At 37.7% G+C, this 15475-nt stretch overlaps 1 protein-coding gene across 1 annotated transcript; it reads left to right on the top strand.

Annotated features, from left to right (window-relative positions):
* Positions 1 to 7340: 7340 nt before the first annotated feature.
* Positions 7341 to 15127, top strand: LOC590986 (S-crystallin SL11). Its single transcript, XM_790571.4, has 5 exons — positions 7341 to 7653; positions 11655 to 11747; positions 12459 to 12574; positions 12993 to 13097; positions 14729 to 15127. Exons 1-5 carry the CDS (start codon positions 7512 to 7514, stop codon positions 14897 to 14899), a joined length of 627 nt encoding a protein of 208 aa, XP_795664.2. The 5' UTR covers positions 7341 to 7511; the 3' UTR covers positions 14900 to 15127.
* Positions 15128 to 15475: the final 348 nt, after the last annotated feature.

The following is a 15475-nucleotide window of genomic DNA, read 5'->3' as shown; positions in this document are numbered from 1 at the left end:
TATACATCTGAACTTACATGGACGCCGTTGGGTAAACACGTGTTTTCTGACAGATCAAGGCTGGTGCCAATTAATTTCACACTTTTCTCCATACAACTGATACATAAGCGGGTTAATTACGTCAATCTACATAGTACATGCGAACATTATAATTGTATAAATTGGACATCTTTCCATGCGCATTTTCATGAGATTTAGCTGTATTTTCGAAAGACTTGAATCGACCTACAATTATCACCATGCTGCTGACACCCGAGCTACTACACAGACTGCTGTATCAGCTGATGCATCTGCCCGAACCACCCACTCCGACCAGTCCACTCTTGGTGAGCTTAAGGAGGACGGTATGAGACTCTCGGACGTACTTTGCAAGAAAATCGACGGTCTTCGTTACGAAACGAACGCCACGCACCGAAAAAGGTCGGATATTGAATAATCACCTCAAGACACAAGTGATCGGGCTCTCAACATTGAAGAAAAAAAACACCGAAATTCCGAAGCTTCCTAATGAGTATAAAGCCGACATGGCAACCCCAACTACAAACTTCTGCACGGGGATCGAGTAATAATACCGACACAGCGGACCCGACACAGCAACTTATTATCTATGCCTATCTTTTTTGCCCTATCCAACATCCCCCTCTCTCTCTTACTCCCACCCCTCTTCTCTCAGGCTCTTACTCCTCTCTCTCTCTCTCTTCTCTTTCATCCCCTGTTTCTTTTGTTTCCTTTTCCCATTTCCTTTCTTTCCTTTCCGTCCTCTTTTTCTTTTTTCTCTTTCTTTCTTTCTTTTCTTCTCTTCTCTTTACTTTCTTTCCCTTTTCTTTTCCTTTTTTTTCCTTCTTTTCTTTTCCCTCTCATTTTTCCTCTCCCCCTCTTATTTTTCCCGACAGCAGCGCAATTTTACCGACAATATCCTGACAGGTGGGGGGGGGGGGGTATCGCGCACCCACACCCTCCCCTTTAGCGACGCCCCTGGTTGTTATCCCATTGTTCTTTTAAAAGAAATGCAATTCCTCATGCTCTCGCACCTCTCTTCTATCGTTGTTTAATTATCTTTTTTCTTTCTCCTTTTACTCACAAAAATTCACTCTTTCCCCCCTTTTTTCCATCTCTTTTTTGTTTGTTCTTCTTGTGCTTTTTCCGGAGGGGGGGGGGGGGGGTGGGGAGCTACACGTCTGGCAGGAGGGACCCCATGTTATGCACGCTGCCAAATTGCGTCTAGTTGTATGGTTTTTTTTGTCACGCTATGCTTACCTATAACTGCTTTGATACCAATACGAACATGATGAAATTATCCTCACCTGATGGATGACTCCTCGATAGCCTGGTATTTTAGATTCATCTGTCATTTCTTGGAAGTCAGGTTTGGTGATCAAGATCTCACACTCGTCTCTGTCTCTTACATCAAGAATCTTATCAAGGTCTTGAAGAACCATATCTACGAATGCAGCATCATGATCTCCTAAGTACTCAGTATTCATGCTCTTCTGCAAAGTCGTATTCTGAAGGAAATAATGCATTTACTGTGTGGATCGTTTAGACAGTGCTAACTCCAGTCTCCCCCCTACAGACATGTACATGATAGTAAATGTAGAGATTATGTGGTGGTCTAGTGGATAAGTTTCCAGATTGTGAACCACAAGGTACGAGGTTCAAATCTCTGCCACAGCACTAACGTCACCTGACAATACATAATCTATGCCTGCCATACTCGACACAGGTGTAGTGAGTATATGGTAAGATTTATTCCTTGAATTTATACTGAGCGCAACGGGTGCCTGAGATAAAGCTATTACGGTAATGGAATCTAAAGTGCTATGAAAGAACATCTAGTATCTGCTATAGAACGGCATGAATTATTCTTATCAAGGTTTATAAATCTGTATCTCTCCCGACTATGGAGAAGACGAATCCCTTCTAAATTTTTTCTTTACAAAACGATTGTATGGTAGAAACATTTGAAAAACCTATTGATATACAAATCTTATTTAACTGACCATGTCTTTGGGATCCGCATTCTTGTAAGGTTTGGCACGTTTTTCTAACAATGCTACAACGGCAGCCTTAATGGAGTCCTTGGTTGCTTTTGACGCGAAGCGTAGATCATCAAGAAGCACCTGTCCTACCAATGGGAGCTGTTGCCGGAAAAAAAAGACGTAAGTCCGAAATTTGTAATGAAAACTGACAAGCCCCAAACAAAAATACAACAGCACAAAGATTGTCAACAGCTAGCGGTGCCATTTCCCCCTCCCTTTCCCTTAATCTATGTGTGCTTGTGTGTAGGGGAGGGGAGGGGGGGGGGGGCTACACGTGTCCCCTATGGTCGATGCCCCTGGGTCCACTACTGGGAGTAGGATAATCCTTTTTAATGGTGATGATAATGATGGTGGATTCTTGCATAGTGTCAGCACTGTGTCTGGTGTTGGTGTTCTAATACCGTTCTAAGCATTGTATTTATTTCCACGAGGGCTGCCAACTATGTTTAACAGGTTACTTGTTACTTCCTTACGACTTGTATGAATAATACATAGAAATTGATATATACTGTATATATAATGTATACAGTAGGCCTATACGTAATTTTATGTTAGCCTACAAAACATACAAACTTGATTTTGTTCTTCTTCTGTCTCTCAAAATCGTGCAGTGTTTGACCAAAGGTCCATCGTTTGCGGGCATTTACTATCAACAGTGAAATACCAATACCAATACCAATCAACATTTTAAAAGTCCAGACATTATCAATAGTGGAGGCGCGATAGCTCAGTCGGTAGATCAGTGGTCTCGTAATCCGGCGACCAGGGTTCGAAACCAAGTCAATGCGCTAGTGCCCTTTGGTATAAGGCATTAATCCTCATAACCAGGTTCACCGGAGAGTACTTAAAGCCGTCGGTCCTCTGGTTGCTTTAATACTACCAAGCATTTTATGCTTTCTTAGCAGTCAGGTAAAAAATACAAAATAACCACCACTAATATCAAGAAAATAATAAATAATAAATAATAATAAGAAACTCAAAGGCCAACTAACCAAACTATGTCGGTGAAAAACAAACACGCATTATTTTTTACCTTTTTAGACAGTCCAGATCTGAAACTGTTGGCCATCATGCAATGTCTGTTCGTGCTGTTCTCGACAAAGTTACGTTGTTGAGAATGTAACACTGTATTTTTAGCACTGTTTAATGTATGGCTGAATGTATGCTATCATGATGTGTGGAAGTATAGTGTAGAACATTAATTTTTGATACGCATGGATAACACGATCAAAGTGCCAGCAAAATTAATATAGCGTGGGAATTCCCAGCGAGACTATATTGTACATGGATTCGGAAATCCTCCCCCCCCCCCCCCCCCCCAAAAAAAAAAAGGGAAAGGGAGAAAAGAGGGGAAGAAATGCAAAGAGAAAATGAAGAAAAGAGAGAAAGAGAAGAGAGAGAGAGAGAGAGAGAGAGAGAGGAGAGACAGATTGTTGCTTGTAGCTCATTATTACACATGTATCTCATAAAATTTATAATTCATGCTTGCTTAATATCAAGTTAAAATGTTCAGGACTTCATTTTAATCTTTATGCAAATAGGAATCGCTCATAAGTGTGTTGTATAAGTCTGAATTCTTTTTCAATCTCTCTCTATTACTATGATCCTCAACATTGCAACACTTTCTATCCCTCTCTCTCTCTCTCTCTCTCTCTCTCTCATTCTCTTGTCTGTCTGACTGTCTCTCTCTCTCTCTCTCTCCACACCTCTCCATCTCTCTGTATTCATTTTTTTCCTCTCTCTCTCTCTCGCTCTCTCTCCCCTTCTAATTGTTTTGTCTGTCTGACTCTCTTCACCCCTCTATCTATTTCTATCTATCTCTCACTTCAACCCTCTCTCCCTCTTTGTCCCCGAGTGTCTACTATCCTCTTTTGCTTTCACTGTCATATTTACACTGGCAAAACTCATCACCCTATCTTCTATCACTAATCGAATGCTCATTTGACTCCATATATTTATTCTTCCTTTCAACTTCCCACATTCACAATGTTTCATTTTTTCACTACTTGCTAGTCTTTCTCTTCCTTACACAACTGTTCACTCTCAAAAATACTATATAAAAATATAAAGCCTAATTGTAGCCTAAAAAAGTTTACTGTAATCTTAAACTGCCCTGAGATACAAACTAAGAAATAATGGCTATCAATGCAATTAGAATTATAATATTGACTGAACTGCCATTTTATTCATCAAGATCATAATTGTCAAATCAAGATTTCTGCATGAGCTACAATTCCTCAAGATATACATTCTGAATAAATCTACAGCCAAATATGAATGCGGGAATACAGGGTAGCTTTGCTTACAGATCAATGTGATAAAAACAGAAGCATCACACAAATCTGTTTCAACATGCCATTTGACTTTAAAATCAGAAGTACCCTATAATGAATTTAAAAGAACGATTTTTCCAATCATGATGGCATGGCAGTTGGCATAGCAAAAAAAAAAAAACATGTATGGAAGAATTGTATACAATACTGAATTATAGAATTTACAGGCATGATTTGTAACTTAACAAAGAGAAGCTGTTGTAATAGTTGTCCATCAAGTTTGGTGATAGGCTGGAGCTGTACAAAAGGCCAAATTAAAAAAAAAGTTTGCACAAGTGGAAGTACATCAGCAACAAAAGCCAACATTTAAACAAAAATGGAGCACTTTAGAATTGTTCATTATTAAATTATGATACTTTCATCCAGGATTGACAAATATGACTACTTATGTTGCTAAAACGTGTTCTTTGGGGACTTCCATTGTATGGGAAGTAAATAGAGTAACTTCTCAAGATATGATATGAGATAGAGAATAAACACTATACAAGCATTTCACAAACGACCACATCACTCTTTAGTACATGGCAACTGGAACAAAATAATATTGTTCGCAAAAGTTACTTCATCTTTCTTTCAAACTTCTAAAAAGAGGTTTTGTTGACCATAAATCTGATAAACAGACAGATGATATGCTTTATCAAAGTAACACCAGATACATATCGGTGTCTAACTGTCTCGTGTCTCTCGCAGCATTTGTTTTAAAATCCACCATATTTCAAAGAACCAAGTGTAAAAATTATTTAAAAAGTTAAGTGAAATGAAAGTATGCCGATTGAAAATGAAAGTGTTTATCTAAAAGTACAAGAATATGAACTAAGATACTTCAAAAACAAATTTGAATGTTTCAAGCATAATGATGATTATTTTTCTGTGTGTTAGGTTGATATATCATGGAACCAAATCATAGCTCAATGTTAAGAAAGAAACAATTTTAATCATACCTATTAATTAATTAATAAAGAGACCCCAATTGGTGACTATGCAGCTCTTGTTCAAATGATTTTCTGCTTTTCTTTCCCACTCTTTTATCAGAAGAAAGTAAATATTTCACATTCCAAGCCAGGCATTACACTTCAGCAAAGCTGAACTAGCTGTATATTTATTTTAGAAGTGTATGATACCGTCTATAAAAGCATGTTATTTGGAGGAAATTATTATGAACCGGGGAATATGCTGTACCTTATTGAGATATCTATGAACAAAGACAAAACAAGAAGACTTTTTATGGAGGAGGACGATTGTCATTTTAAAGGATCACATCTACTTGGACTCTGATTAAATATTGAATCCTGATGTTGGGAAATGGCACATATAAGCTTCTGCCAACGATATTATCCCAAATTGAAAATAAAATGTTCAAAATCTAAAATCAAAACACTTTGTAATAAGTTAATTCTAAGTCTGTAAAGCAATAAGTTAGGCCTAACTCATTTATGACACAATAAAGTTGTATGTTTGGGAGTAGTAATATTATTGAGAAGTGACAATAAAAAATGCCGGGGAAAATGAGAAAGAGAAGTAAAAAAAAAAAAATGATGCGAAGTTTGGCAGGAAAGCCAGTCAAGTATGCTCTGATATGCAGACGTTATGGAGCTATTCTCTATCATGAGAATTTAATTAATAATCAGGATATCTTTTACTTGTTCCTCCAGCCCCCTCCTCAATAACATTGGCCAAGGCCTAGATAAGCCTGGTAAGGAGACTATCTCCTTTAAGTTGACCCCTAGACGTCATTGATGACCTCTTCATTCTGTCCCCTGGGGGTGGAAGGGTGGACAATAGACCAGGATTGGGTGCGGGGCAATTCAATGGGCGGATACTCCAAACAACAAAGCTTGCCGAACAGATTTTTTAGGAAACCCTCCTTTTAAGCCTGGTGACAAATGTAATAAATTACTTAAACCATGGAGCTCTTTGCTTGAACAAAATAAGACGGTTTCATACAATCACAGCGCAACACAATAGATCCATATTGGCCCGATGAAGAGGTGCATCCAAACTGCCGAACTGTAGTAAACGATTGTGTATTAAATACAGGGCGAAAATAAACATATTAGAATCTAGACAAATTGGATTATGGGAGCAAAGTAACTTTCTCTAATGCTGCAGGTACATGTAGTGGTCATCAACTTCAAATTTCAGGGCCCTACAGGCCAACTTCTGAACAAGTAAACATTAGTGGACAGCATACTTTGAATATCTGTGAAGCGCTTGGAGCTAGACAGTATTCACCTGTTCTTCACATTTTTACATGATAGCAGTGAAGGGATGTTCCTTTGTCTACCACAGCAATTGTTGAGGGTAGAATGAGGAACTGTATATTTTGTCCTCTTTCTTTGTCCGTCATATTCACAGTGCTAATAACGATAGTTGTCGGTTCTTATGTTTTGCTCATGTATGTCAGACATATATCCTGGCGCTTCACGATAATTAATACCCCGGCTATAGCATGGCTGACCATTATGGCGCTCTAAATATAGCATTTTAAGGAATTATTTCCTAGCTGCCTGCGAGGTACCCATGCACTTACTGTACCTGGGTTGAGTGTGGCAATTAAATGCAGAATCAATGTCTTGTCAAAGGACGTTAATGCTGTAGGAAATATTCGAACCCCGTAGTTCACAGTGCTGAGACGTATCCACTATACCACAACACTTCTACGTGTCCCCTGGATCTATTATTGCGCTTCTAATATGGAATTCATATCAATTTTAACAAATAGGTCCTATCCACTAATAAAGAAGTTTGCCTTCTGGTCGCCCATTTACATTTTCTGCAGTCTTTGCGTTATTTAATGTAACAATGTTTGTGCAGTGTAAACACTCCTTTATTTGTGTATGTGGGTTCTTGTAAGCATTATTACGTAAGACATTTATAAAACTTATGTGAAGCCAGCTTAGAATCAGGACTTTAGGACTTTGAACTCATTCAAAAGATAAGGCTTTTATGAAAGAATTAGGTCTAGTATGCATCCTTGGATTCTGAGACAGGAACGCACACATGCCACGCCAGTAGCCAGTAGAACACCACCACTCCGACTACCAACACCGGCAACAGCAGTCACTCCACCACTACCATCACCACGTACCACAACGTGCCACCACCTCTACCACTATACCACCATCACCACTTCACCAAGATGCCGCAGTATAAGTTGATGTACTTTGATGCTCGTGGAAGGGCGGAGGTCATTCGAATGCTCTTCACTCTCAAGGGGGTGGAGTTTGAGGATTGCCGGATGAAACGAGAAGAGTGGCCAGCCATGAAGGACAACACAGAAAGTGAGTAAAGAAGAAGAAGAAGAAGAAGAAGAAGAAGAAGAAGAAAGGAAAAGGAAAAGAAGAAGAAGAAGAAGAAGAAGAAGAAGAAGAAGAAGGAGAAGGAGAAGAAGAAAAAGAAAAAGAAAAAGAAAAAGAAAAAGAAAAAGAAAAAGAAAAAGAAGAAGAAGAAGAAGAAGAAGAAGAAGAAGAAGAAGAAGAAGAAAAGAAAAGGAAAAGAAGAAGAAGAAGAAGAAAAAGAAGAGGAACAACAACAAGAACAACAGCAACATAAATCATCAACTTGCGAGTATTCTTGATTATTCCCACTTACTTCTTCATCTATTGACGACTAGAATACTTTTTTTTGCGATTTGATATTCAATAAAACACAATACAAAGAACTAGAGAATGGCGTAAAATGGTGAACCAGGCTTCAATATCAAATATGCGATCCCTTAGCTATGGGTCAGACTTATGATTATGAACCACCGTTTTTGTTGTGAAGTAACCATCATAAATTGCAAACATTGATTCTAAGTGAAGTAAGAAAAGATGGTTAACGTGTGTTTAAGTTGCAGAAATAATGAAAATAGAATTTCCCATATTAATTCCCACATCATCTCTCATAATTCTCAACCCGATTGTCTGTATAATCAGCATATTATTTTGTTCTGACTAGTATGTTTCCGCATTTAACACAGTCCACTGATTGCGTAAATGAGATATTTTATTCTTTATTCTCTTTCATCTGTTCATCTGCTCCTAAAATAATCGAAATTATTATACCCATGTACTTATATATAAACAAAATGAGAGGTTTTTGTTACTCTTTAAAAAAACACATACATTATAGAGTGATTTGGGGGAGGGTAACCCACTGCAGTTTGTCCTGAACTCTGTTCTTAGAAGTCATATTAATCAGCCTATAGTATAAAACCAGGGATCTGATAAAACTAGCCATTTCATGTTTGTTTATTACATAATATTTGTATGATCGGGCACCTTTTATTTGAGTACTGCTTGACCATGAAAGTCTGCCGTTCATTAATATGTAGATAGACAAATCTGTGATAAACAATCAAACTGTAAAATTGTTACGTAACACCAAAATACATTAAAGTGTTGAAGATTATTGCTGTTGAATTTCAAATTCAAAGATCAATTTCTTTCTCCGTCTCTGTCCCTTTTAAAGGGACTTGTTAACATTGTTCAGATGAGAGATAGTGGTGCTAAGGCAGTGACTTCAATGTTGGATGTACAATTAAAGATAATCTGAAAATTTGAGCGAAAACGGACCTTTATTCATGGTACAAATTGGGAAAAACTGATCCGATCGATTCCTTAATTCTCCCAACTATATTATTACAATTTAATTACATTTTAGGTGAATGAAAATCTCACAAAGCAATAAAATAGCTCTACATTCCATTCCAGACATTTTAGGGTGCGTTCAATCGAATTTTCGAAGCTAGAATCACAAACATGAATCACAAATCAAAACGCCGTTACAAAAAACAAGGTCACTGCGGTTAGCGTTCAAGCGATTTTTCATCAACGGTGATTCTAGCTCATTTCGAGCCCAGCCACTGCGGATCACACTCGCAGTTTGACCCAGGAAGTATAGGTCAACTTCGGCGCGCGCTTTTTGGAATTGTTTACGGCCGACTGTCGACTGCTGTTTTGAGCATAGATTGCAATAATAAAACAAAGAATGAGAAGGTGATGGAAGGAAGAAACAAAAAATAACATAAGGAAAGACAGAAAGAGAAAGTGATAGAATGATTGAAACAAAGAATAACATAAGAGAAAGTGATAGAATTATAAAAACAAAGATAACATAAGAGAAGGTGATAGAAGGAAGGAACAAAGAATAACATAAGGAAAGACAGAAAGAGAAAGTGATAGAATGCTTAAAACAAAGAATTACATTAAAAAAGCTGATAGAAGGAAAAAAACAAAGATTAACATAAGAATAGAAGGAAGAAACAGAGAATAACAAAAGAGAAAGTGATAGAATTATAAAAACAAAGAATAACATAAGAGAAGGTGATAGAAGGAAGAAACAAAGAATAACATAAGGAAAGACAGAAAGAGAAAGTGATAGAATGATTAAAACAAAGAATAACATAAGAAACTGTGATAGAAGGAAAAGAACAAAGATTAACATAAGAATAAATGGAAGAAACAAAGAATAACATAAGAATGGAAGGAAGAAACAAAGAATAACATAAGGAAAGACAGAAAGAGAAAGTGATAGAATTATAAAAATAAAGAATAACATAAGAATAGAAGGAAGAAACAAAGAATAACATAAGGAGAGACAGAAAGAGAAAGTGATAGAATTATAAAAATAAAGAATTACATTAAAAAAGCTGATAGAAGGAAAAAAACAAAGATTAACATAAGAATAAATGGAAGAAACAAAGAATAACATAAGAATAGAAGGAAGAAACAAAGAATAACATAAGGAAAGACAGAAAGAGAAAGTGATAGAATGCTTAAAACAAAGAATTACATTAAAAAAGCTGATAGAAGGAAAAAAACAAAGATTAACATAAGAATAGAAGGAAGAAACAAAGAATAACAAAAGAGAAAGTGATAGAATTATAAAAACAAAGAATAACATAAGAGAAGGTGATAGAAGGAAGAAACAAAGAATAACATAAGGAAAGACAGAAAGAGAAAGTGATAGAATTATAAAAATAAAGAATAACATAAGAATAGAAGGAAGAAACAAAGAATAACATAAGGAAAGACAAAAAGAGAAAGTGATAGAATGCTTAAAACAAAGAATTACATTAAAAAAGCTGATAGGAGGAAAAAAACAAAGATTAACATAAGAATAGAAGGAAGAAACAAAGAATAACAAAAGAGAAAGTGATAGAATTATAAAAACAAAGAATAACATAAGAATAATAACATGCCGCCTAACCCTCTGGGTTGACGGACCTGGTTTTTGTGTACATGATCTCTAATAAAGACTTGATTTACCACCAAGAATAACATAAGAGACTGTAAGTGAAGGTAAAAAACAAAGAATAACATAAAAGAAGGTGATAGAAGGAAGAAACAAAGAATAACATAAGGAAAGACAGAAAGAGAAAGTGATAGAATTATAAAAATAAAGAATAACATAAGAGAAGGTGATAGAAGGAAAAAAAACAAAGAATAACATAAGAATAGAAGGAAGAAACAAAGAATAACATAAGGAAAGACAGAAAGAGAAAAAGAGGAAAACAAGGTATAACATAACAGAACAGGCCATGATAAAGAGCATATAGTAAACGCAAATTGCATGAAAAGCAGGCGCGCGGTTTTTGCCCAAACCGGAACAGGCTCCGTCATACAATCATGATTGAGAACTCCGTCCGTTCAATCGAATTTTAGCGACCGTGATTCTGTAGAATCATGATACAAAACGCATCTTTTTCAGCGTTTCATGTTTGTGTTTTCAAACACGTTTATTTTTACGACCGACGAAAAAATCGCTTGAACGCATTGCGTTTTAAACTAAACGTCTTTAGAAACCGTGATTCTAGGGTGAAAAAGTGTCGATTAAACGCACCCTAAGTGTTGACAGATTTTTTATAGCCTGTTTTATGTCTTTTTTTCATTGAAAAACGGTTGGGAAAATTCAAAAATGGTTGGGAGAATTTAGATTCAGAAGCGCCGCACATCGACGCCCGTTCGAAAACCCGTTGAACTTTGTTAAAAATCCTCATATTGCGTGAATTAATTTCGGACATAATTTTACGTGTTTTGCATCCTGATTCAACAGATTTTTTAAATCAACCATCACAATAAAGTACCTTAAATAATTTTTTTGTCTTCCTCTATTCCTCTATCTTTTCTCTTTCCCTTATTTTGTATCCATATTTCCCTTCTCCCTTCATCTCTCCATCTATCTTTCTATTAACTTTTAATGATTTGCATTCTTGTTTTTATCTCTCCTCAACTACGTCACTCCTTCTCCTCCGTATCAATCCTATCTCCTCGATCTTCTCCACTTTTATCTTCATCAGTGTTCCCCCTCGGCCAGGTGCCAATTCTCATCATTGATGGAAAGACCATGCCTCATGGAAAGGCTATCAATCGCTACCTTGCCAGAAACCTCGGTGAGTTTCCCAAAATGCCGGAAATGTATATCTCTTTAAGACTGTGAGATGTCTTAAGGATGCTTCTAAATAGGACATGATAAACATGATAATAATCAACCTTCTTGATCTCGTTCCGAATCAGAACCCTTAATTCAAATCATAGGCGTAGCCATTAAAGGGGGGGGGGGGCACAATGGGGCAGTACACCCTGTTTATCCGCTAAAATAGAAGGCCATCCACCACCGAGGGAACTATATGAATTATTTTGTACGTTTGTGTGCCACCCCTGTCTTTGCCCTCCCCTTTTCTAAAAGGTATGGCTACGCCAGGGATTCGATTGATTCTGAAAGATGTGAAGGTGTCTTGGTATGGTAAATTGACTCTCAATACAAGACTATATTGATGGTTCCAATCTTAGCCCAGTGTCATTTGGCAAAACATTAATTGACATTTGCCACTCTCCACCCAGGTATAAATGGGTGCCTGGCAAGTGCTGGGGTGATAATAATTGCAGGTCTCTCAGGAAGAACAGCATTGATGCTGATATGGCTTCCCTGGGTAAACGAGTTATCATAGTTATTATTATTATAATCATTATCATTATTATCATTATTGATCTTTTTCTTCTTGATATTATTATTATTATTATTATCATTGTTATTATCTCTTATTATTATTATTATTATTATTACCAACATCATTAATATCCGCCCTTTTAAATGTGTACAGGCTACTATGGAAAGACCGATGAGCAGACGAACGTCATCGAACTGGTGTCCGAAAGCGTGGACGACATCATCCAGAAAATCTATCCCATCTATTACGATAAGGATGAGGAGAAGAAGGTAAGAGCGTGAATGAATGTCATGTTCATGATAAAAGCATTAACACAGACAGAAGAAAGTGAGGGGAGGGGGGGGGGGTGACTTCATGAAAAAAATGAAATTTATTCAGAATATTGTTTGACCGATCAGACGTCAGCCTATATTGCAAAATGTTATCCATTTACAGATGCTAATAATCCATTTTTGTAACCAGTCCATTTTTTTTGGTCTGAATCCTCTGCTGTCCATTATTGCGACTTGATTTAGAGGTAGGGTTTCCCTTTTAATTCTGCTCACGTCTATATCTTTATTATAAAATCAAATAATCTCATTCAATCGCGTCTACTTGAAATATTTATTTTGCATTAATTTGATTGTTTCGCTTTCTTTTATCGGTCTTGTTCATTTTGTTTTCTTTCTTTCCCCCCTTTTTTTACAGGCGAAGAATATGCAGGAGTTTAAGGACACTGTGTCGGTACCCCAGTTCAAATACCTTATAAGTCTATTCACTCAAACCAAGGGACCATTCTTCTGCGGTGACGAGGTAATATATTACAGCGTGTCCACATACAAAACAATTTATCCCGAAACTCTATAACGAAACGTCGTATTATAAAGAATCGTATACATTTCAGGGTGTCCACACACAAGAAACGTCGTGTAAAGAATCATCGTATAAATAGGGACTTTTAGATTGAGTGGACGAGAACACGACGAACGCCGACTGATCATGCGTGTCAACGTACTTAGCTGCCCATGTTGACTACAATTAGAAATGTTTTAGATTGCAATCGACAATATACATGCATGCGGGAAGTAACACTATCAACATTACGGACAAAGAAAGAGGACAAAATATACAGTTCCTCATTCTACCCTCAACAAAAGAACATCCCTTCACTGCTATTATGAAAAGGTGTGTTTAACAGGTGAATATGCATGTGACACCTGTTCTACACATTTTTACATAATAGCAGGGAAGGGATGTTCCTTTATCTACCTGAGGAACTGTATATTTTATGCGCACGCGGCATACTAGTACCTTGAGATGTAAAGGCGCTATATAAATATCAATATGTATGTATGTATGTACTGGATTTACGGAAATCAAGGTTGACGCATTCTCGATCGCCGACCGAGACGACGTAACGCATGCGCAGTGCCTTAAAATGACGTCACACGTTGCAGTCAAAGCTGTCGACGCGCAAATCTAAAAGTCCCTTATTCCAGGATGTCTACACACAGAAGAAAGTAATTCTGAAACTCTACAGCGAAATGTCGTATAGGTGCGCAGTTTACTACTGCGATCATGAAATGGAAGCGGAAAGGAGAGGTCAGGTCTCCTTTCGCTCGATGTCACGTTAAGCCCCGCCCAGTTATAATACCGTTCTAGATCCACACACAACACATTCCGTGATTAGGCGTGATTAGGCGTGATTCTGTATACGTCGTATAACAAAACGCATGTTTGGGCATCGTTTCGTTTTACGACGTTTCGTTTTACGACGTTTCGTTATACGACGTATCGTTCGTAAGCGTCCACACACACAATTTCATCGTATAACTATCACGAAACGGTATAACTATCCCGAAACGGTATAACTATCCCCAAACGGTATAACTATCCCGAAACGGTATAACTAATCACGCCTAATAACGGAAAAATGTGTTTGTGGACACGGGGTAAGACATGGAATCAAATCGTATCATATATTTAACAATTTCGCTTGGAAGCGGAAGAGGAGGGGATGGGGGCTAGTGAGCTACAATGTAGCGCTGAAGTTCACTGAAAGGTATTAGATATCTCTTGGATTAGCTCAACCAGTGCTCTTTATTGGTGTTCTGACCCAATTCTTTGTTCCCGCAGTGAGCTTTGTCTAAGTCGATGATCATTTGACTTACAAAACTAAACCTTTTTAATGTTATTCTACGTCAGTGATGAGAAACCTCATAAGTCAGTACAACTCTACCCATCATCCGAAGCAGGGAGAGAGAGAGAGAGAGAGAGAGAGAGAGAGGGGGATGAGGGAGAGAGAGAAAGTGGATGGGGGCGGCGTCAGGGGATCATGAATCAGTTAAAAATCGAATGTGATTCAATATCCTGCATTCTTCTCTCTTCAAATGAATGATTTCAATGATTACCAAAATCTTTTCTTGTAAACTTTCTTTTCCCAGATCACTTTGGCCGACCTCATCGCTTTCACCATCTTCGACGCCATCATCCTTACCATGCGTATCACCGACATCTTAGACCCTTATCCCGAGCTCGCCGCCTTCTATAAGCGTTTCAACGAAGACTCGCCCCTCAGTTCGTACATCAAGTCACGCCCCGTCACCTTCTTTTGATTTGGATCATTTAGTTCAAATAATGGCTTCAATTCAACATTGAGCATTGACTGATATCTATAGTATCGTACTTGTAATTGGTATCACGGGAAATGCCGCTTTTAATTACCTTTGCAATGATCATTGAATGTAAATATGTTGCCAAGTCAAAAGATGTATGTTGCAAAATACATTGTAATTGTCAATAGTGGATTGGCGCAATCAGGGGTGTCGATTTGTATCAGTGGTTGGGGGGGGGGGGGGGGGATGATAGGTACCAAAATATTTTCGGCAATGGATCAAAGCAACCAAGAGGTAGAAGCGTGTAGCAGGTTGCACCCCCTCCCTCCAAAGTTATTAACTTTTTCAAGTCACCCACATGGGCTTGCTACCTGGGTTAATAGGGACTTTTAGATTCGCACGAAGACAATGGGGATTGCTACGATCGACGTCCTTTTAATGCACTGCCTTGAAAGGACGTCATACGTATCAGTCCACGCAAATCTAAAAGTCCCTATTATCCTCTCGCTGAGCGCGTAGCCAGGATTTTATCATTTTGGGGCGGTAGTGAGCACGCGAAGCGCACTCCCTAGAGGG

Source organism: Strongylocentrotus purpuratus, unplaced genomic scaffold (assembly GCF_000002235.5).
Source record: "Strongylocentrotus purpuratus isolate Spur 01 unplaced genomic scaffold, Spur_5.0 spur5_scaffold_10, whole genome shotgun sequence".
In the NCBI taxonomy this organism is placed as follows: domain Eukaryota; kingdom Metazoa; phylum Echinodermata; class Echinoidea; order Camarodonta; family Strongylocentrotidae; genus Strongylocentrotus; species Strongylocentrotus purpuratus.
This window is presented reverse-complemented; position numbering and strand designations above follow the sequence as displayed.